Source organism: Paroedura picta, chromosome 18, assembly GCF_049243985.1.
Source record: "Paroedura picta isolate Pp20150507F chromosome 18, Ppicta_v3.0, whole genome shotgun sequence".
NCBI lineage: Eukaryota > Metazoa > Chordata > Lepidosauria > Squamata > Gekkonidae > Paroedura > Paroedura picta.
In genome coordinates, this window is record NC_135386.1 from 3715185 (window position 1) to 3729207 (window position 14023).

General features: G+C 48.6%; 1 protein-coding gene across 4 annotated transcripts in view; it reads left to right on the forward strand.

The window, feature by feature from the left end:
• The window catches only part of CCDC33 (coiled-coil domain containing 33), an 89903-nt gene that overhangs the window by 65677 nt on the left and 10203 nt on the right, over positions 1-14023 (forward strand). For all 4 annotated transcript variants that reach the window (XM_077318175.1, XM_077318174.1, XM_077318173.1 and 1 more), the window contains one exon: positions 12982-13032. In XM_077318175.1, the coding sequence (XP_077174290.1) occupies positions 12982-13032 (51 nt within the window). The remainder of the gene's footprint in view (positions 1-12981; positions 13033-14023) is intronic.

Consider the following 14023-nt stretch of genomic DNA (forward strand, 5'->3'; position numbering starts at 1 on the left):
TTCGGGCAGTTTGTGGTTCGCAAAGTGAGGTTCGTAGCAGGTCAACCAGCATGAACTTTCCAGTGGTTCGTGGTGCCTAATGAATGGATACATTTCCAGACAGACTGTCTCCACTCAATCTAAATGTTTACCAAACTCCAAAGCATGCAGACGATGCAGGGACGTGAGCACAGGTGGTGGGATAAGGGTGGGCAGGGTGGTAGAAAACAGGGCCTGAACAGGGCCTTGGTGGCAGGTCGATGGGGGACCCCCCGAAGTGAACAAACCATCAGAATCCATATAAATATCAGTTTTCATTCACAAGGAATATAACTTTCCCTGTGATGACAGTCGGTTGTGTGCTGTTGACACTGATCTTTATTTATTTGGAAATTTATGCATTACATTTCCGGTGTGCCTAGCAGTCTCACAGCGACATTGTTCAGAGGCTTGATGAATGAGATAAGAACAGCCAGCAAGTAATCGTAAAAATAATCAGATTGTTACGTCCCGAGTCAGGGCACGAAGGAGAATGAGCACAAACAGGAGGAAGAGCGGTCTAAGCCTGAGAAATGGGTAAATCCAAAGCTGGGAATCACAACAGGAGGCCAATAAAAAATACAGGAAACACAAACATTGGCCTGTATCGATTTTGAAGATTTTAGTTTCCGCTGATAGCCCACCGAGTCTTCTGAAATTTTGTTCCTGGGGGTCAGCAGGAAGATCGTAGGAGGCTGAAGATAGGATTCTGCAGAGGGTTTGGGGGTCTCTGCAGAAATCAGCACTCGGTCAAGAGAACAAAGCACCAAGCTGCTTCAAAGAATAAAATGGCTTTATTGAGAAGAGACAACTTTGTAGAGGAAGAGAGAGGAGAGAGGAGAGTCCTACTGTCTAACTGTCTCTAACATTCCGTCTGTCCTGTTCTGGAGGTGAGCAGGGAGGAAGAGTAAAGGAGCAGGAAGTCTCCAAGAGCCAATCAGGACGCAGAGGAAATGGCTTGGAAAATGCCTGGACGTTCCTGACCTAAATATGCTAACAAAACTCAGTGCAGAATACAAAACCTGTGTATCACACTGGCTGCACACAGAAGTAATTGTAATCTTCTAAACCATCTCCTTTTCACTACCCGTTATTTTAATTTCTCCGTGTTCAGCATGATAACTACACAGATGAGGAACGCGTTTCACTCCACTTCATCAGATACTGAAATATTAACAAGTGTTTTGTACATTTATCGCGAAGAGTTATGCTAGGGATAACAAATACATCCGACACTGACCACACATACATCCCTCTGTCTTTTAAGGTTTTCGGTGTTCTTTTTTACGGCATTGAAATTGAGAATGGGGTGCAAGGCTCTCTCTTTATGAGGTCGTTTCAGATTTCAGCAAAGCTGTTTCTTATCGAAGCAGCCGGTGCTCAGCTCCTTTGCGTGCTTAAACTCTGCTGCCGTCCTGCACAGACACCTAGCTTCACTGCTTGGGTTAAGTAAAGTATTTCATGCTGGTCAGGATTCACATGGCTGCTCTGTGTGCATCCATCGTCCTTTTTATTAAGAGCATGTGTGCGTTTGTGCGTGTGGGGGGAAGCAAAATCATTTGTTTTTAATTGTTCCCTGTAAAGAAGAGCTGAGCGTCCATTTGCAGTTGTCACAGTGCCCTCCAGCGGAAGACAAATATAGAATAGGACAATTTTTAGCAGTGGAGCCAAGGCAGGTGCAGCCGACAGGTGGGCATCTCCTAAACAGGGGTAGTCAAACTGCGACCCTCCAGATGGCCATGGACTACAATTCCCAGGAGCCCCTGCCAGCATTCGCTGGCAGGGGGCTCCTGGGAATTGTAGTCCATGGACATCTGGAGGGCCGCAGTTTGACTACCCCTGTCCTAGCAGCTCTGTAAGACTTGCCTCTGGGTAGACATTATCCATCTAGGGACTCAAGGGTTGCAGGAGAGAGAGAAAAAGGCATTTTGAAAAATACTTGAGAAAATCTTCATAGCTGGCCATGGCGCTGTATCAACTAGACGTACTCTTTTGAGAAATAAACCAAAATATTTGTATTTATTGCAAAGTGCACTGAAACTTATATATATATATATATATATATCAACGATATATATATATTTTAATTTTCAAAGAGAAATAAAGGGAAAACGAAAGAAAGAAAAAGGAAATTATCTGTGACAGTCTTAAAATGATTATACGTAATTCAGCAAACGTTATAAAAGACATTTTGGGAAGCATCGTCCTCATATAATGTTTGATGTAGTTCTCTTCATCTCCTCCTCGCCCAGCTCTTAACAATATTTAAATTTTTAACCAAAGTTAGTAGCATTTTCATCGTTGCTGCTTATTCTATAATGCATCGTATGGTCTCCATTGATCCGCATTAGCGTTAAAACAAGAAAAAAATGGTTAAACCATCAAGAACAATAATTCAGCATACATCAGTCTGTTGCTAAGATACCTCTATAATTAATACTTCCATTGTTACTGCTTATCCCATTAAAACTATATCTTAAAAACAATGGCACCATCAACCCTTGAAGCGGTGAATATTTGAACTCGGAAATCCGAAATCTACATCGCCATTTTGATTTGCCTGTGTTAAAATCCTCCAGCAATTCAGTCTATCCAGGCTGATAACCTTGAACCCCCATTAAAAGAGGACCAAATGCATTCCGGCCTCCGAGACCTTCCTCGGAGGTTAAATTTTCATATATACACAAACACATATCCATATCTTAGAATGGATATGTGTTTCTGCCAAGGTGAGTCAGTTGTAAGCCTTAGGGGAGGCTAGTATACAAATGTAATAATAAATAAATAAAAATAATAAGGAGTGAAAATGGAGAGGAATGGGAAGGCGACTGTAAGCCACTTTGAGCCTCCTTCGGGTAGGGAAAAGCGGCATATAAGAACCAACTCTTCTTCTTCTTCTTCAAAAATCTCATTATATTTTGTGGCACGAATTCCGTAAATTAATTGCGTTTTGCACGGCAGGACTGAGATCATTTCTTCCAGAATTCTTCTACCCCTTGCCTTGGGAAGATTTTAGATCTGGTGACTAAAGGATAGAGTAAAGCACAAGCCCAAAGATTCAGGTGTGGTTCTCCAACGCAGTATATAGTTTTGTTCTTCTGCATGAGAGAAAGAGAGAGGAGGAGGAGGAGGAGGAGAGAGAGAGAGAGAGAGAGAGAGAGAGAGAGAGAGAGAGAGAGAGAGAGAGAGAAGCAAGGTGTGACCCGTGAAACATACCTTATATGTATATCTACAATTTCCTCCCCCCGCCCCTTACCAAATGTATTTTCCATGGCTCGGTCACGTGCTTCTATTTGCGCTCAGAGTGGCTCATTAAAGAGAAAAAATTTCCACCACCTCTGAGCTCTAATCATTCCCTATTGTTGCAAAGAGCAGAAATGGGCTTTTGTTGGAGTCTGGAGCCGCTGAGCAAAGCCCAACTTGATGAGCAGGACAATTGAACTTAATGCGTTTCGCGGTGCGGGACTGTGCCCGTCTCGGAAAGGGGGCCTTGGTAGTTCTGCGCATTACAGCCCTTAATCCCCCGCTGTTAGCCGTCACCTGCCGGAAGGCTGGTGATTACCCAGGTAGAAATTCTAGGCCTCTTTTCACGGGCTGTCCACAGGCCGCAATTGGAGGGGGACATTCCTGAGTAAGATGATCTGAGGAGAGAACTGGTGGGGAGAAAGATAACGGGGGGAATGGGGCATGTGTCTTCCAGGGAGTAAGTCCTACTGCTTCGAAACAAGGTTTGCCCTCAGAAGCCAACCCAATCTGTCCGTCTCTTGCTCTGAAAAGCCTGCAGGGATGCCATAGGAGGCTAAGCAGGATTAGCAGGGCTCAGTACTTGGATGGGGGACCTGCAAGGAAGTCCAGGGTCACCATGCAGAGGCCAGCAAGGGCAAACCACCTCCTTTCGTCCCTTGCTTTGAAAACCTGAAGGGGTTGCCGTAAGTCGGCTATGAACTGTCGGCGTTTTCCACCGCCAAGCTGGATGGACCTTGGTAGCCTGATTTTGGAGGCTACGCAGGGTTATTCTGGGGTCTTTCACATCCCCTACAAGCTGATGCCAGGGATCAGGAGATGCCAGAAACTGGAGATGCCGGGGATTGAACCTGGGACCTTCCGCATGTCGAACAGCTGCTGTACCACTGATCCAGCGTCTGAGGTGAGGTTCCTTCACATTGCTTACGGCCTGATTCTTTAACTGGAGATGCCGGAGATAGCACCTGGGACCTTCTGTCTGCAAAGCAGAGGCTCTGCCCCTGAGCCAGGGTCCCAGATCAAGGCCTTCCCCATCCCCTCCTGCCTGGTCCTTTAACTGGAGATGCCGGGGATTGAACCGGGGACCTTCTGCCTGCCAAGCAGAGGCTCTGCCCCTGAGCCAGGGTCCCAGATCCAGGCCTTTCCCATCCCCTCCTGCCTGGTCCTTTGACTGGAGATGCCGGGGATTGAACCTGGGACCTTCTGCCTGCCAAGCAGAGGCTCTGCCCCTGAGCCAGGGTCCCAGATCAAGGCCTTCCCCATCCCCTCCTGCCTGGTCCTTTAACTGGAGATGCCGGGGATTGAACCTGGGTCCTTCTGCCTTCCAAGCAGAGGCTCTGCCCCTGAGCCAGGGTCCCAGATCAAGGCCTTCCCCATCCCCTCCTGCCTGGTCCTTTAACTGGAGATGCCGGGGATTGGACCTGGGACCTTCTGCCTGCCAAGCAGAGGCTCTGCCCCTGAGCCAGGGTCCCAGATCCAGGCCTTCCCCATCCCCTCCTGCCTGGTCCTTTAACTGGAGATGCCGGGGATTGAACCTGGGACCTCCTGCCTGCCAAGCAGAGGCTCTGCCCCTGAGACGAGTTCTCTGATCAAAGCCCTTCATATCTGTTTGATGGAGAGCCCTGGGATTGAACCCTGCATGTCTAACAGGCATTCTACCATCCAGCCAGGCCCTTTCCCTAACTCTGGACTTGGCATGGCTTCCGAACTGCTGCTCGGAGCATGTGCAAAAGACCTGGGTCATGGGTGTTACCAGGCTGTTGTGCATTAATCATGTGGAAACAAGGCACACACTGACAGCGCATCCAAGGAGAACAAAACTTCATCGTGTTCACTGCGGAAAGAGCTGACCGGCCCTGCGATTTTGCTGCTAATTCTGTCCGCCAAGCAGACTTTTCCGAAGCGCCAATTAACACCACGAAAGAAGCTCATTAGCCGTTGTTGTCGCTAGCTCGTTAACAAGCCCAAATTGTTTTGAGCTAATTAGAACTGGAAGCCAAGCAGGAAGCATGAGCCAATCCACCACGGAGCAAGCTGGCCGAGTGTGGCCTGTGAAAGTGTGTTATTCTGGCTTTGCTAAACGGGACGTGGGAACACATCAAAGGTTTCAAGGGACGTTTGACTTCCATTTCTTGCTTCATTAACCAGAATGGCCCGTCGATATTACCACCGGCACGTGGAAGATCGAGCCGGAGAGCCGTATCCTGAAAAGATCTCTGCGATTTGAACAAACAGACGGACCATCTGATGTCACTAAAGCAGATCCATCAGACCTACAGATGTTCCCTAAACGGCTGTTAGGATCGCGCAAGGAGATTGTGTCGACACCTGTAATCGGAGACGGGAGAGAATAATAGAATTTCATAGTTCCATGAGCAGTAATTTCTGATAAGCAAGGCGTCTCCGGTGCTTCCAGCTTACCTTGAAAATAAACACGCAAGCTGCTGGGAGGGAATTATCAGCTTTATAAAACCAACACAAAGGAGCCAGTAGAAAAACAAGAACCCACGATGGTGCGTTGATTTAAGACCCTCCCCTTGAAGCTGTGGATTCAGACGGCTCTGTGCTGTTGTGGATAACTCCTAAAAGTCACCAGGGTGTGAATGACCGTAGCAGTGCCGTATGGTTCTGGTAGCAGGAGCTGTTGGTGCAGGCTGGTTCTACACCCCCGTATTCTTTATTTTGAGGGTGTGGGTCATGCTACCGGCCGTTGTCCTCTGGCTTGCAGGAGCTAAGGAGGGCTGGGTGGGTGAGAAGTCCAACCACTTTCATGTAAACAAAGAATTAGTCCCTTTTTTCTTTTGATCGTCTCTTTGCTCCTTAACTCAATCCGTTCCTCATTTCCGCCTGTTCGCTGCCTGAGATTTTTTTCTTCTCCTTCTTTTTTAAAGGATGAGAAAGTTGTCAGCCGGGAGAGAAATGTGGCAAGATGCAAAACTGCGTAATTCGCTTTCCTCCTTTGTTCAGAGCCCCCCCTTTTTTTTTAAATGCTGGATTTGCATTTCGTGCGCTTAATTCTGTGCCAGCGACATGTGCTTTTGAACTGCCTCCATCAGAGGCTGTGGGAAGCTTCCACGTGGCTTTCATGTGTTGCCGGCTCGGTTGAGGAAAAAAGGAACAAGAGAGATGTGCAGAGATGCGGGCAGAGGGCAAGGATTTCTCCTTGGCCGTCTTGGGGAACGGGGCTTCTTTTTGCCCTTATCTTGCTGGCACAGGCTAAGAAGAAAAGCAGCCCTGCCCGGGAAAAGCTGCTTGTGTGACAAGAAAGCTTACCAGCATAATCCGCTGACTTTTACTTCCTTCTTCAAGGGCCTATCTGCTTTCAACAGCCGGGACAGTGTAGCTCAGCGGTGATGGCCATCTCCGTGCCCCTCAAAGACCACCGCCTTGGGAAGATGTGGGGGAGCGCACGGAGGGACGAGCGTCTCCATTAGCCGAAATTAAATGCTTTCCGATACAATCCAATTAACTCTCAAATTGAATTGCAACGTGCGGGGTAATATACCGCCGTCGTCTCCTAGCGAGTCTTTCTCCTCTCTCCGTCGCGCTCTCCCTTTCCCTTGGCTCGGACGCAAGACCCAGATCTCTGCCACAAATTACAGTAAACGCGGGCAAGGTCACACCTGGTGCAATCAGATAAAGGACGATTAATTGCCGACGACATCTCCCAGGGGCAAGAGGGAGTCTTCCAAAGGAATGGGTGTCCGGGGGGGGGGCTGGTTTAATATCCCTTGCACCCCGTAGCAATTGGTCCAAGGAGCGGTTCCAATTGCGGTTCCCAAGGTTGCATTTCTCCTGCCGATAGTCAGATTGACCCATGAAATTGGGGGTTTCGGTGAGTCAGTCTTGGCAAGAACGGCGGCGAAGATTTCCAAGTTAAAGCCCCGACGCTTGGCGATGAGATCCGCACCAATCCTGCAATCACAACATTTCGGTCTCGCGAGCAAATGGCTGCAAACATGGGTGACGTGGAGGAGCAGGGAATCAAACCCAGTTCTCCAGATTAGAGTCTGCCACTCTCAGGCACACCACCCAAGCTCTAAGCACTCTCCCAACAGCCCTAGGTCAGAAGAGACGTCCTCTACCTGCGAGAGACAGAAAGAGGACTCCCAATTTGCACGGCCCAAATTGCGTCCTCTGGAGCCTAGGCCTAGTCTGCACACAGAGGATAATGCCCTTTCCATGTGCTTTGGCAGCTCTGTGTGGAACAGGAAAATCTGCTTTTAAAGTGCATTGAAAGTGCATTATCTATTGTGTGCAGAATAGGCCCTAGATTTCCCCACAGCTGGAGGTTTTGTTTGTGCCCCATTCATTCGAGCCAGTGGCGAAAGCAAAGGGCTTCAGGATCCAGCCTAATAGCCAGCGAGCAATTATGGCCGTATCTCCAAGGAGAAGAGCGAAGAGTGAGGGGGTGTTCGTCATTAAAGGCCGCGAATGACCGGGATTGATAGATACCGTCCCCGTCCCCCCCACCAAAGCCCTCCGGAGCAAGTGATTATTCCATTCGGCCTGTGCTTGTGCATCCCGATTATCTACAATGTATGGCCATTGATTGCAGATTGTAATTACGGCAGGCATTCCAGCGCAGTTGGGTTGGCAGGGGGGATAACAAGATGTGCTCAGGCCCTGTCCCGGCTCCCCGAGGCACGTGATCGACAGCATCCCTGTCAAAACGCCTGTTTTTTAAACGAAAACACACACCAAGGAAGGGGAAAACTCAGGTATCTAGAAGAGGAACCCCCCCAACCTACGCAAGGAGATATATTGGTGTATCCAGGGATTCATCTGTTCTCTTTTGTTGCCATCTTGTCTGGCGTTCCTTTGGCGATGCTTCTTTTCTGCCCTGCGTTTCAGTTGTGGTTTTGATACGGAACATCAGGAGAGCCCTGCTGGGTCAGACCAGTGAAGGTCCATCTACGCCAGCCTCCTGTTTCACACGGGGCCAAGCGATTCCTCTGGATGGTCAGTGACAGAGACCGAGGCCCTTCTAAGAATGCAGCCCTGCTGAATTAGACTAGACTAGTGATCCTTGTAGGTTTAGTGCCTCTGAATGTGGAGGCATCCTGCAGTCACCATGGCTAGTAGCCACTGATATACCATGTTCAGAGGCACTAATCCTATGAATCCCAGAGCCAGGTTGCAATGTCAAGGGAAGGCATGAGCATCTATGCTTTGTTGTTGGCCCTCCAGAGGAACTGGTTGGCCCCTGGGTGAGACAGGAGGCTGGACTAGATGGACCTTCACTGGTCTGACCCAGCAGGGCTCTCCTGATGTTCTTAGGAAGGCCTCGGCCTCTCTGCCCTGTTGTTGGCTCTCCTGATTAGCTGGCTGGCCCTTGTGTGAGACAGGAGGCTGGACTAGATGGACCTTCACTGGTCTGACCCAGCAGGGCTCTCCTGATGTTCTTAGGAAGGCCTCGGCCTCTCTGCCCTGTTCTTGGCTCTCCTGAGGAGCTGGCTGGCCCCTGGGTGAGGCAGGAGGCTGAACTAGATGGACCTTCACTGGTCTGATCCAGCAAGGCATTCCTTATATTCTTATGCCTTCAAACCAGGCCGTGCATCAGTTCCCGATGTCAAAATCGCTACAAATAATTCTCCGCATTACTTTCCCTACTGGATTTTTCGATAAAACTCCCAAATGAATGTTTAGCAATCTCCAGAAATGCCAACGGAGCAGATCCTTCCGTGACCGGAGAAACTGTAATATATCCACCGTCTTCAGCCACTGAAGAAATCTGGTGATACCGACCCATGGCTTTGTTCATGCATCGGCTTTGTGGTTTCCCACCCTCACTCCATTTCTTCCTCTGAGTGAAAGGTCAGGGTATTGATCCGAGCAATTCAATGCAGCAGAAAGCCCATAAGAGCAGCAGAAAGCCCATAATAGCCCAGCCCACTGACATGTTTGCTTGCTTTGCAAGATTCTGGTGGGGTGAAGGAGCAGTGGGGCTTGCAACTTAGCTAAAGATCCAGTGGTTGGAGTACCACGGCAGCCCTACCCATAAGTTTTGGGCAAGCTTGAATGAGGATCGTCGGATGATTCTGTTCTGATCTTGGTGGGATATTTTAGTGGATTCTTATTCAGATTTACTCTGTTACCAGCTTCTTATTGATTTGGGGGTGGAGGTGGGGAAAGGAGCAGCTGTGTTTGCTCTGAAGCCGCAGAACAAAATCTGAGTCCAGGGGCACCTTTTAAGACCGACCGAGCTTAATTCTGGGTGTGTTTTCATGTGCCTGCACTCTTCTGCGGAGGCATTTCTTGTGAATGTCCAGCAGGAAGGCTGATTACCCAAGAATTAAGCTTGGTTGGTCTTAAAAGTTCTCCTGGACTCAGACTTAGTTAGTGAGAGCCAGCTTGGTGTAGCGGTTAGGAATGGGGACTTCTAATCTGGCAAGCTGGGTTTGATTCCCCGCTCCCCCACATGCAGCCAGCTGGGGGATCTTGGGCTCACCACAGCACGGAGAAAGCTGTTCTGACCGAGCAGTGATATCAGGGCTCTCTCAGCCTCACCTCCCTCACAGGGAGAGGAAAGGGAAGGTCGCTTGGAGACTCTTTCTGGAAGAGAAAAAGCGGCATATAAGAACCAACTGTTCTTCTTCATCATCAAGCTTTATCCACGATGTTCCGCGTCCGTGGCTTTTTTGCAAGCCTAATCGAAATGCTAACAAAATCAAGACATATCCAGCTCAGGCCTATAGAATCTACAGCTGTAGGTATAACCTGAAGGAAACTGAGGCAGACCTAAGCCTTAATTAGTGCAAATCGCAAGGCAGTAAGCGTGCCAACCTCCAGGCAGCAGCTGGAGATCTCTTAGGAGGACGACTTATCTCCAGACAAGAGGTCAGTTCCTCTGAAGGAACTGACCACTTTGGGAGGTCGATTCTGTCGCGGACACCCCATTGGAGACCCTCCCCTCCCAAACCCCTCCCTCCTCTGTCTTGCACCCAAATTCTCCAGGTATTTCTCAGCCTGGAGCTGGCTGCCCTACTCCTCCCCCCTCCTGCTTGGAACGAGCCTTAGAAATACCAGCTTGATTCGAAATTCTAATTTTTCTTGCATTCCCACATTGGTACACGCTGCACACTTCCCTCCTGGAAGCTTTTGCTGCGTTTCTTCAGACGCAAAGGCATTTGAAACTAATCGCAGACATCAAAGAGTACTCAGAGCCATTTGTAAAATAAATAGGGACCAGAGGCCCAAAATAAATAGAGAGGGAGAGAGAGAATAAAAGGAGGAGGGGAGGGAATCCCTGCCTGGTTCTATTTGAAAGGCATGCATAATTACTAAGGGAGAGAGAGAGAGAGCGCTGGGAGAAATGTAAAATTGTATTTCTTTTTTCCCCTGGAAAAAAAAAATCTGCCAGGAAATGTTAGGCTTTTAACATTTCTTGTTGAAATTAGCCTTTTTGGCTGCCTAGGCTGTGTTCTATCCGGGAGACACCGAATAATAAAATAATAAATATTGTTGAAAGGATGGCTGGTCTGATAACCCATTCTGGTTTTCTGCCTGGCTACCTGAAGACAGAGAGGACAGGTAACCCCCCCCCCTCAAGGAAAAAGAAAGGGGGGGACGAATCCTTGAGGTTTTCATTCAAAGGAGTTTATTTATATAGAGATCTGTGCCCTGACTTTCTCAAGTTTAAATGGGGGCCTGTAGTCATCTAGGAAGGAGGGGGGGGATATTCACTGTAGAAGAAGAAGATTTGGTTCTTATATGCCGATTTTCTCTACCAGCAGGAGTCTCAAAGCGGCTTACAATCGCCTTCCCTTTCCTCTCCCCACAACAGACACCCTGTGAGGTGGGTGAGGCTGAGAGAGCCCTGATAATACTGCCCCCTTCAGAACAGCTCTAACAGGACTGTGACTGGCCCAAGGTCACCCAGCTGGCTGCTTGTGGGGGAGCGGAAAATCAAACCCGGTTTGCCAAATTAGAAGTCCGCACTCCTAACCATAGCACCAAGCTGGTAAAAGATGGGACACAACCATTCGGTAGCAATAATCCCCAAATCTCCAGAGTGACAGGATAAAAATCTAAGGAATTAATAAAATCAAAAATAAATTAAAAAAGGGAAATTCCTTTTAGGGGCCGCCCCCACCCTTAGCTACCTGTAACAAAGGAGGACGCCCTGGCCTTTATTTATTTACAACAGGATATTCAAAGCTTACACCTCGGGACCATAACAGACCCCCATGCTCTCAAATCAAACCCCACAAAACAGGACAATGCCAAGCAGGGACGAAAACAAACACAAAACAAAATTCGAGAATCAGATTGCCATCTTTCAAACAATGCCCCTTTGGCCCGTCAGATTTTCCTTTTGTTCGCGGCTACCTTCAACCCTTCAAGTGGCTGCAAATGTTCCATCAAGACTACCTGAAACACAAAGAGCATTTCAAATGTCACAGGATTTTTCTTTCAAACCAACGTTCTTTACAGCTGTGAAGTGGATTGGAAGCCTTTTTCCCTTTCCTACTTGCTTGCTGTTGTTTTAAGACACACCCCTACGGGGATTTTTGGGTTCTCTGATGTGGCGTTTCAGTACATTTTGCCCCCTTTGGTCCATGTGCTGTCTTCTGCCTTGATGTGTTTTTATCCCCTCTGGCAGTTTGGAAAGCTGACTCTGTGTGTGTGTGTGTGTGTGTGTGTGTGTGTGTGTGTGTGTGTGTGTGTGTGTGTAAATCGTTGCATCAATGAACGTGTCAAAGCCCAGGGGTGATTGTTTGTTTGCTTCAGGGGTAGTCAAACTGCGGCCCTCCAGATGTCCAAGGACTACAATTCCCATGAGCCGGCTCATGGGAGAAAGGTGATGCTCCAGAAACTCTAAGAGGGTTAGGAGAGCGAGCAGATGTGCTCTGGAGCTTAACAAAGACAGGGCCCTGTGAGTTTGACGTGGGGCGGCTTATCTGAGGCTCTGGGGCTTGCTGTCCCGGGATCAAGCACAAGGGAACCTAATCCCCAGATCGGCACACAGCGTGGCAAAAATCCTGCCAGCAGACATTAGTGGGAAAGTTCAGTAATCGCCGTGAACACTTAAATGCAGAGAAATCACCCTGTGTGTCCGAAAACCTCCTCATGATCAGTAGATATTGCAGGGTGGGGAGTGGGAAATTGGGAACGATCAAAGTTTACATCTATGTCTATTTTGCTGGTGAACAAGGGTGAGATAATTCATGCCGCAGTATTCCCTGTTACTAGATTGTTCTTTCACACGTGCTAAATAAGGCAGTTTTCATCCACTTTAGAAGAGAAGAAGAATTGGTTCTTATATGCCGCTTTTCTCTACCCGAAGGAGTCTCAAAGCGGCTTACATTCGCCTTCCCTTTCCTCTCCCCACAACAGACACCCTGTGAGGTGGGAGAGGCTGAGAGAGCCCTGATATCACTGCTCGATCAGAACAGTTTTATCAGTGCTGTGGCAAGCCCAAGGTCACCCAGCTGGCTGCATGCGGAGGAGCGGGGAATCATTGACCTGAGCAAGGAAGCTACAGCCCTCCCAAGCAAGGCTGTTCACGATAGGACATTTTAGCCGTCTGTCGTTCCATAAATTGGAAGCCACATAAAAGAACTCAGCACTGAGACATTTATACATTAGCCCTTAAAAGGGCTTCTTCGAAAGCCTACTTCTCCTTATGGGATCTAGGTTTCTTTCTAGACCTTTTGGGGGGCACAAGCTCTTGAACCAAAGGGGAATAATAACAGAGTTATATTTCTTTGCTTTCAGACCATCTACATCCCGCTGGAACGGAAGAGACCCTACAGAGACCTCCTGGTGGTAAACAAACCTGCCTCTCACACGTCTTGTGTGGGGCAAGAGAACGGGGGTCTTTATTGTGGCTTTCACTCGTGCAGCTTTTCTTCCTGGGGAATTCCTAGAACGTGGCCCCAACCCCACTCCGTTGTCTGCTGTGACAGTCTCGGGCAGAGAAATCTGCATTGCTTATTTGTTTGTTTTATTGATTGATTATTTATTCAATTTTTATCCCTTTTGAATGAGGCAGGTTGCATCAGACATAAAACCTAGTACAAACCCCTGTCCCATAAAATACAAAACTCCAGCTACATGATGGCTAATAACTGTCCCTTATCAATGAACCATAGCTCCTTCCTATAGCCTGACCCAGCAGGGCTCTCCTGATGTCCTTAGGAAGGCCTCGGCCTCTCTGCCCTGTTGTTGGCCCTGCAGAGGAACTGGCTGGCCCCTGTGTGGGGCAGGATGCTGGACTAGGTGGACCCTCCCTGGTCTGACCCAACAGGGTTCTTCTTAGGTGACCTTAGGGAGAGACGTCCTTCAACTTCCCATTGCAAGAAGAGCCACTTACGCTGGAGAAAATTTGCTTAGGGAGAAATGGGATCCATCCGAATGAACTAGATTCTAGTCCCGTGTTCTCCCTCCTGCAACAATGTGGCCTCCCCTGTCTTTTTCCTCGCCCTGCTAGAACTGCTTTACCTTTAACAGACTTTAAAAAAAAATGCCATCCGTTTTTGCTCTTACATCCCGGTGCTCTGGGACAAAAGATCCCAAATGCTTACTGGGAGGGGGGGGGATCCTCTGTTGTAGCAACAGCGGCTACCAAGGTGAGCTGGCAACAGCCAGGGAAGCGGGTATTGTCTTGCCCTGCCCACAGGAAGCTTGTGTTTTCCCTGCCCGTGTTGCAATCTATCTTCGTAAGTCCTGACTCCGGCTGGCTGGCCTCACCTGCTGCCCTTCTCAGCCTCAAGGGCCCGCAGGTGGGCGGGTGGGATGCATACCAGTCTTTTCCTTT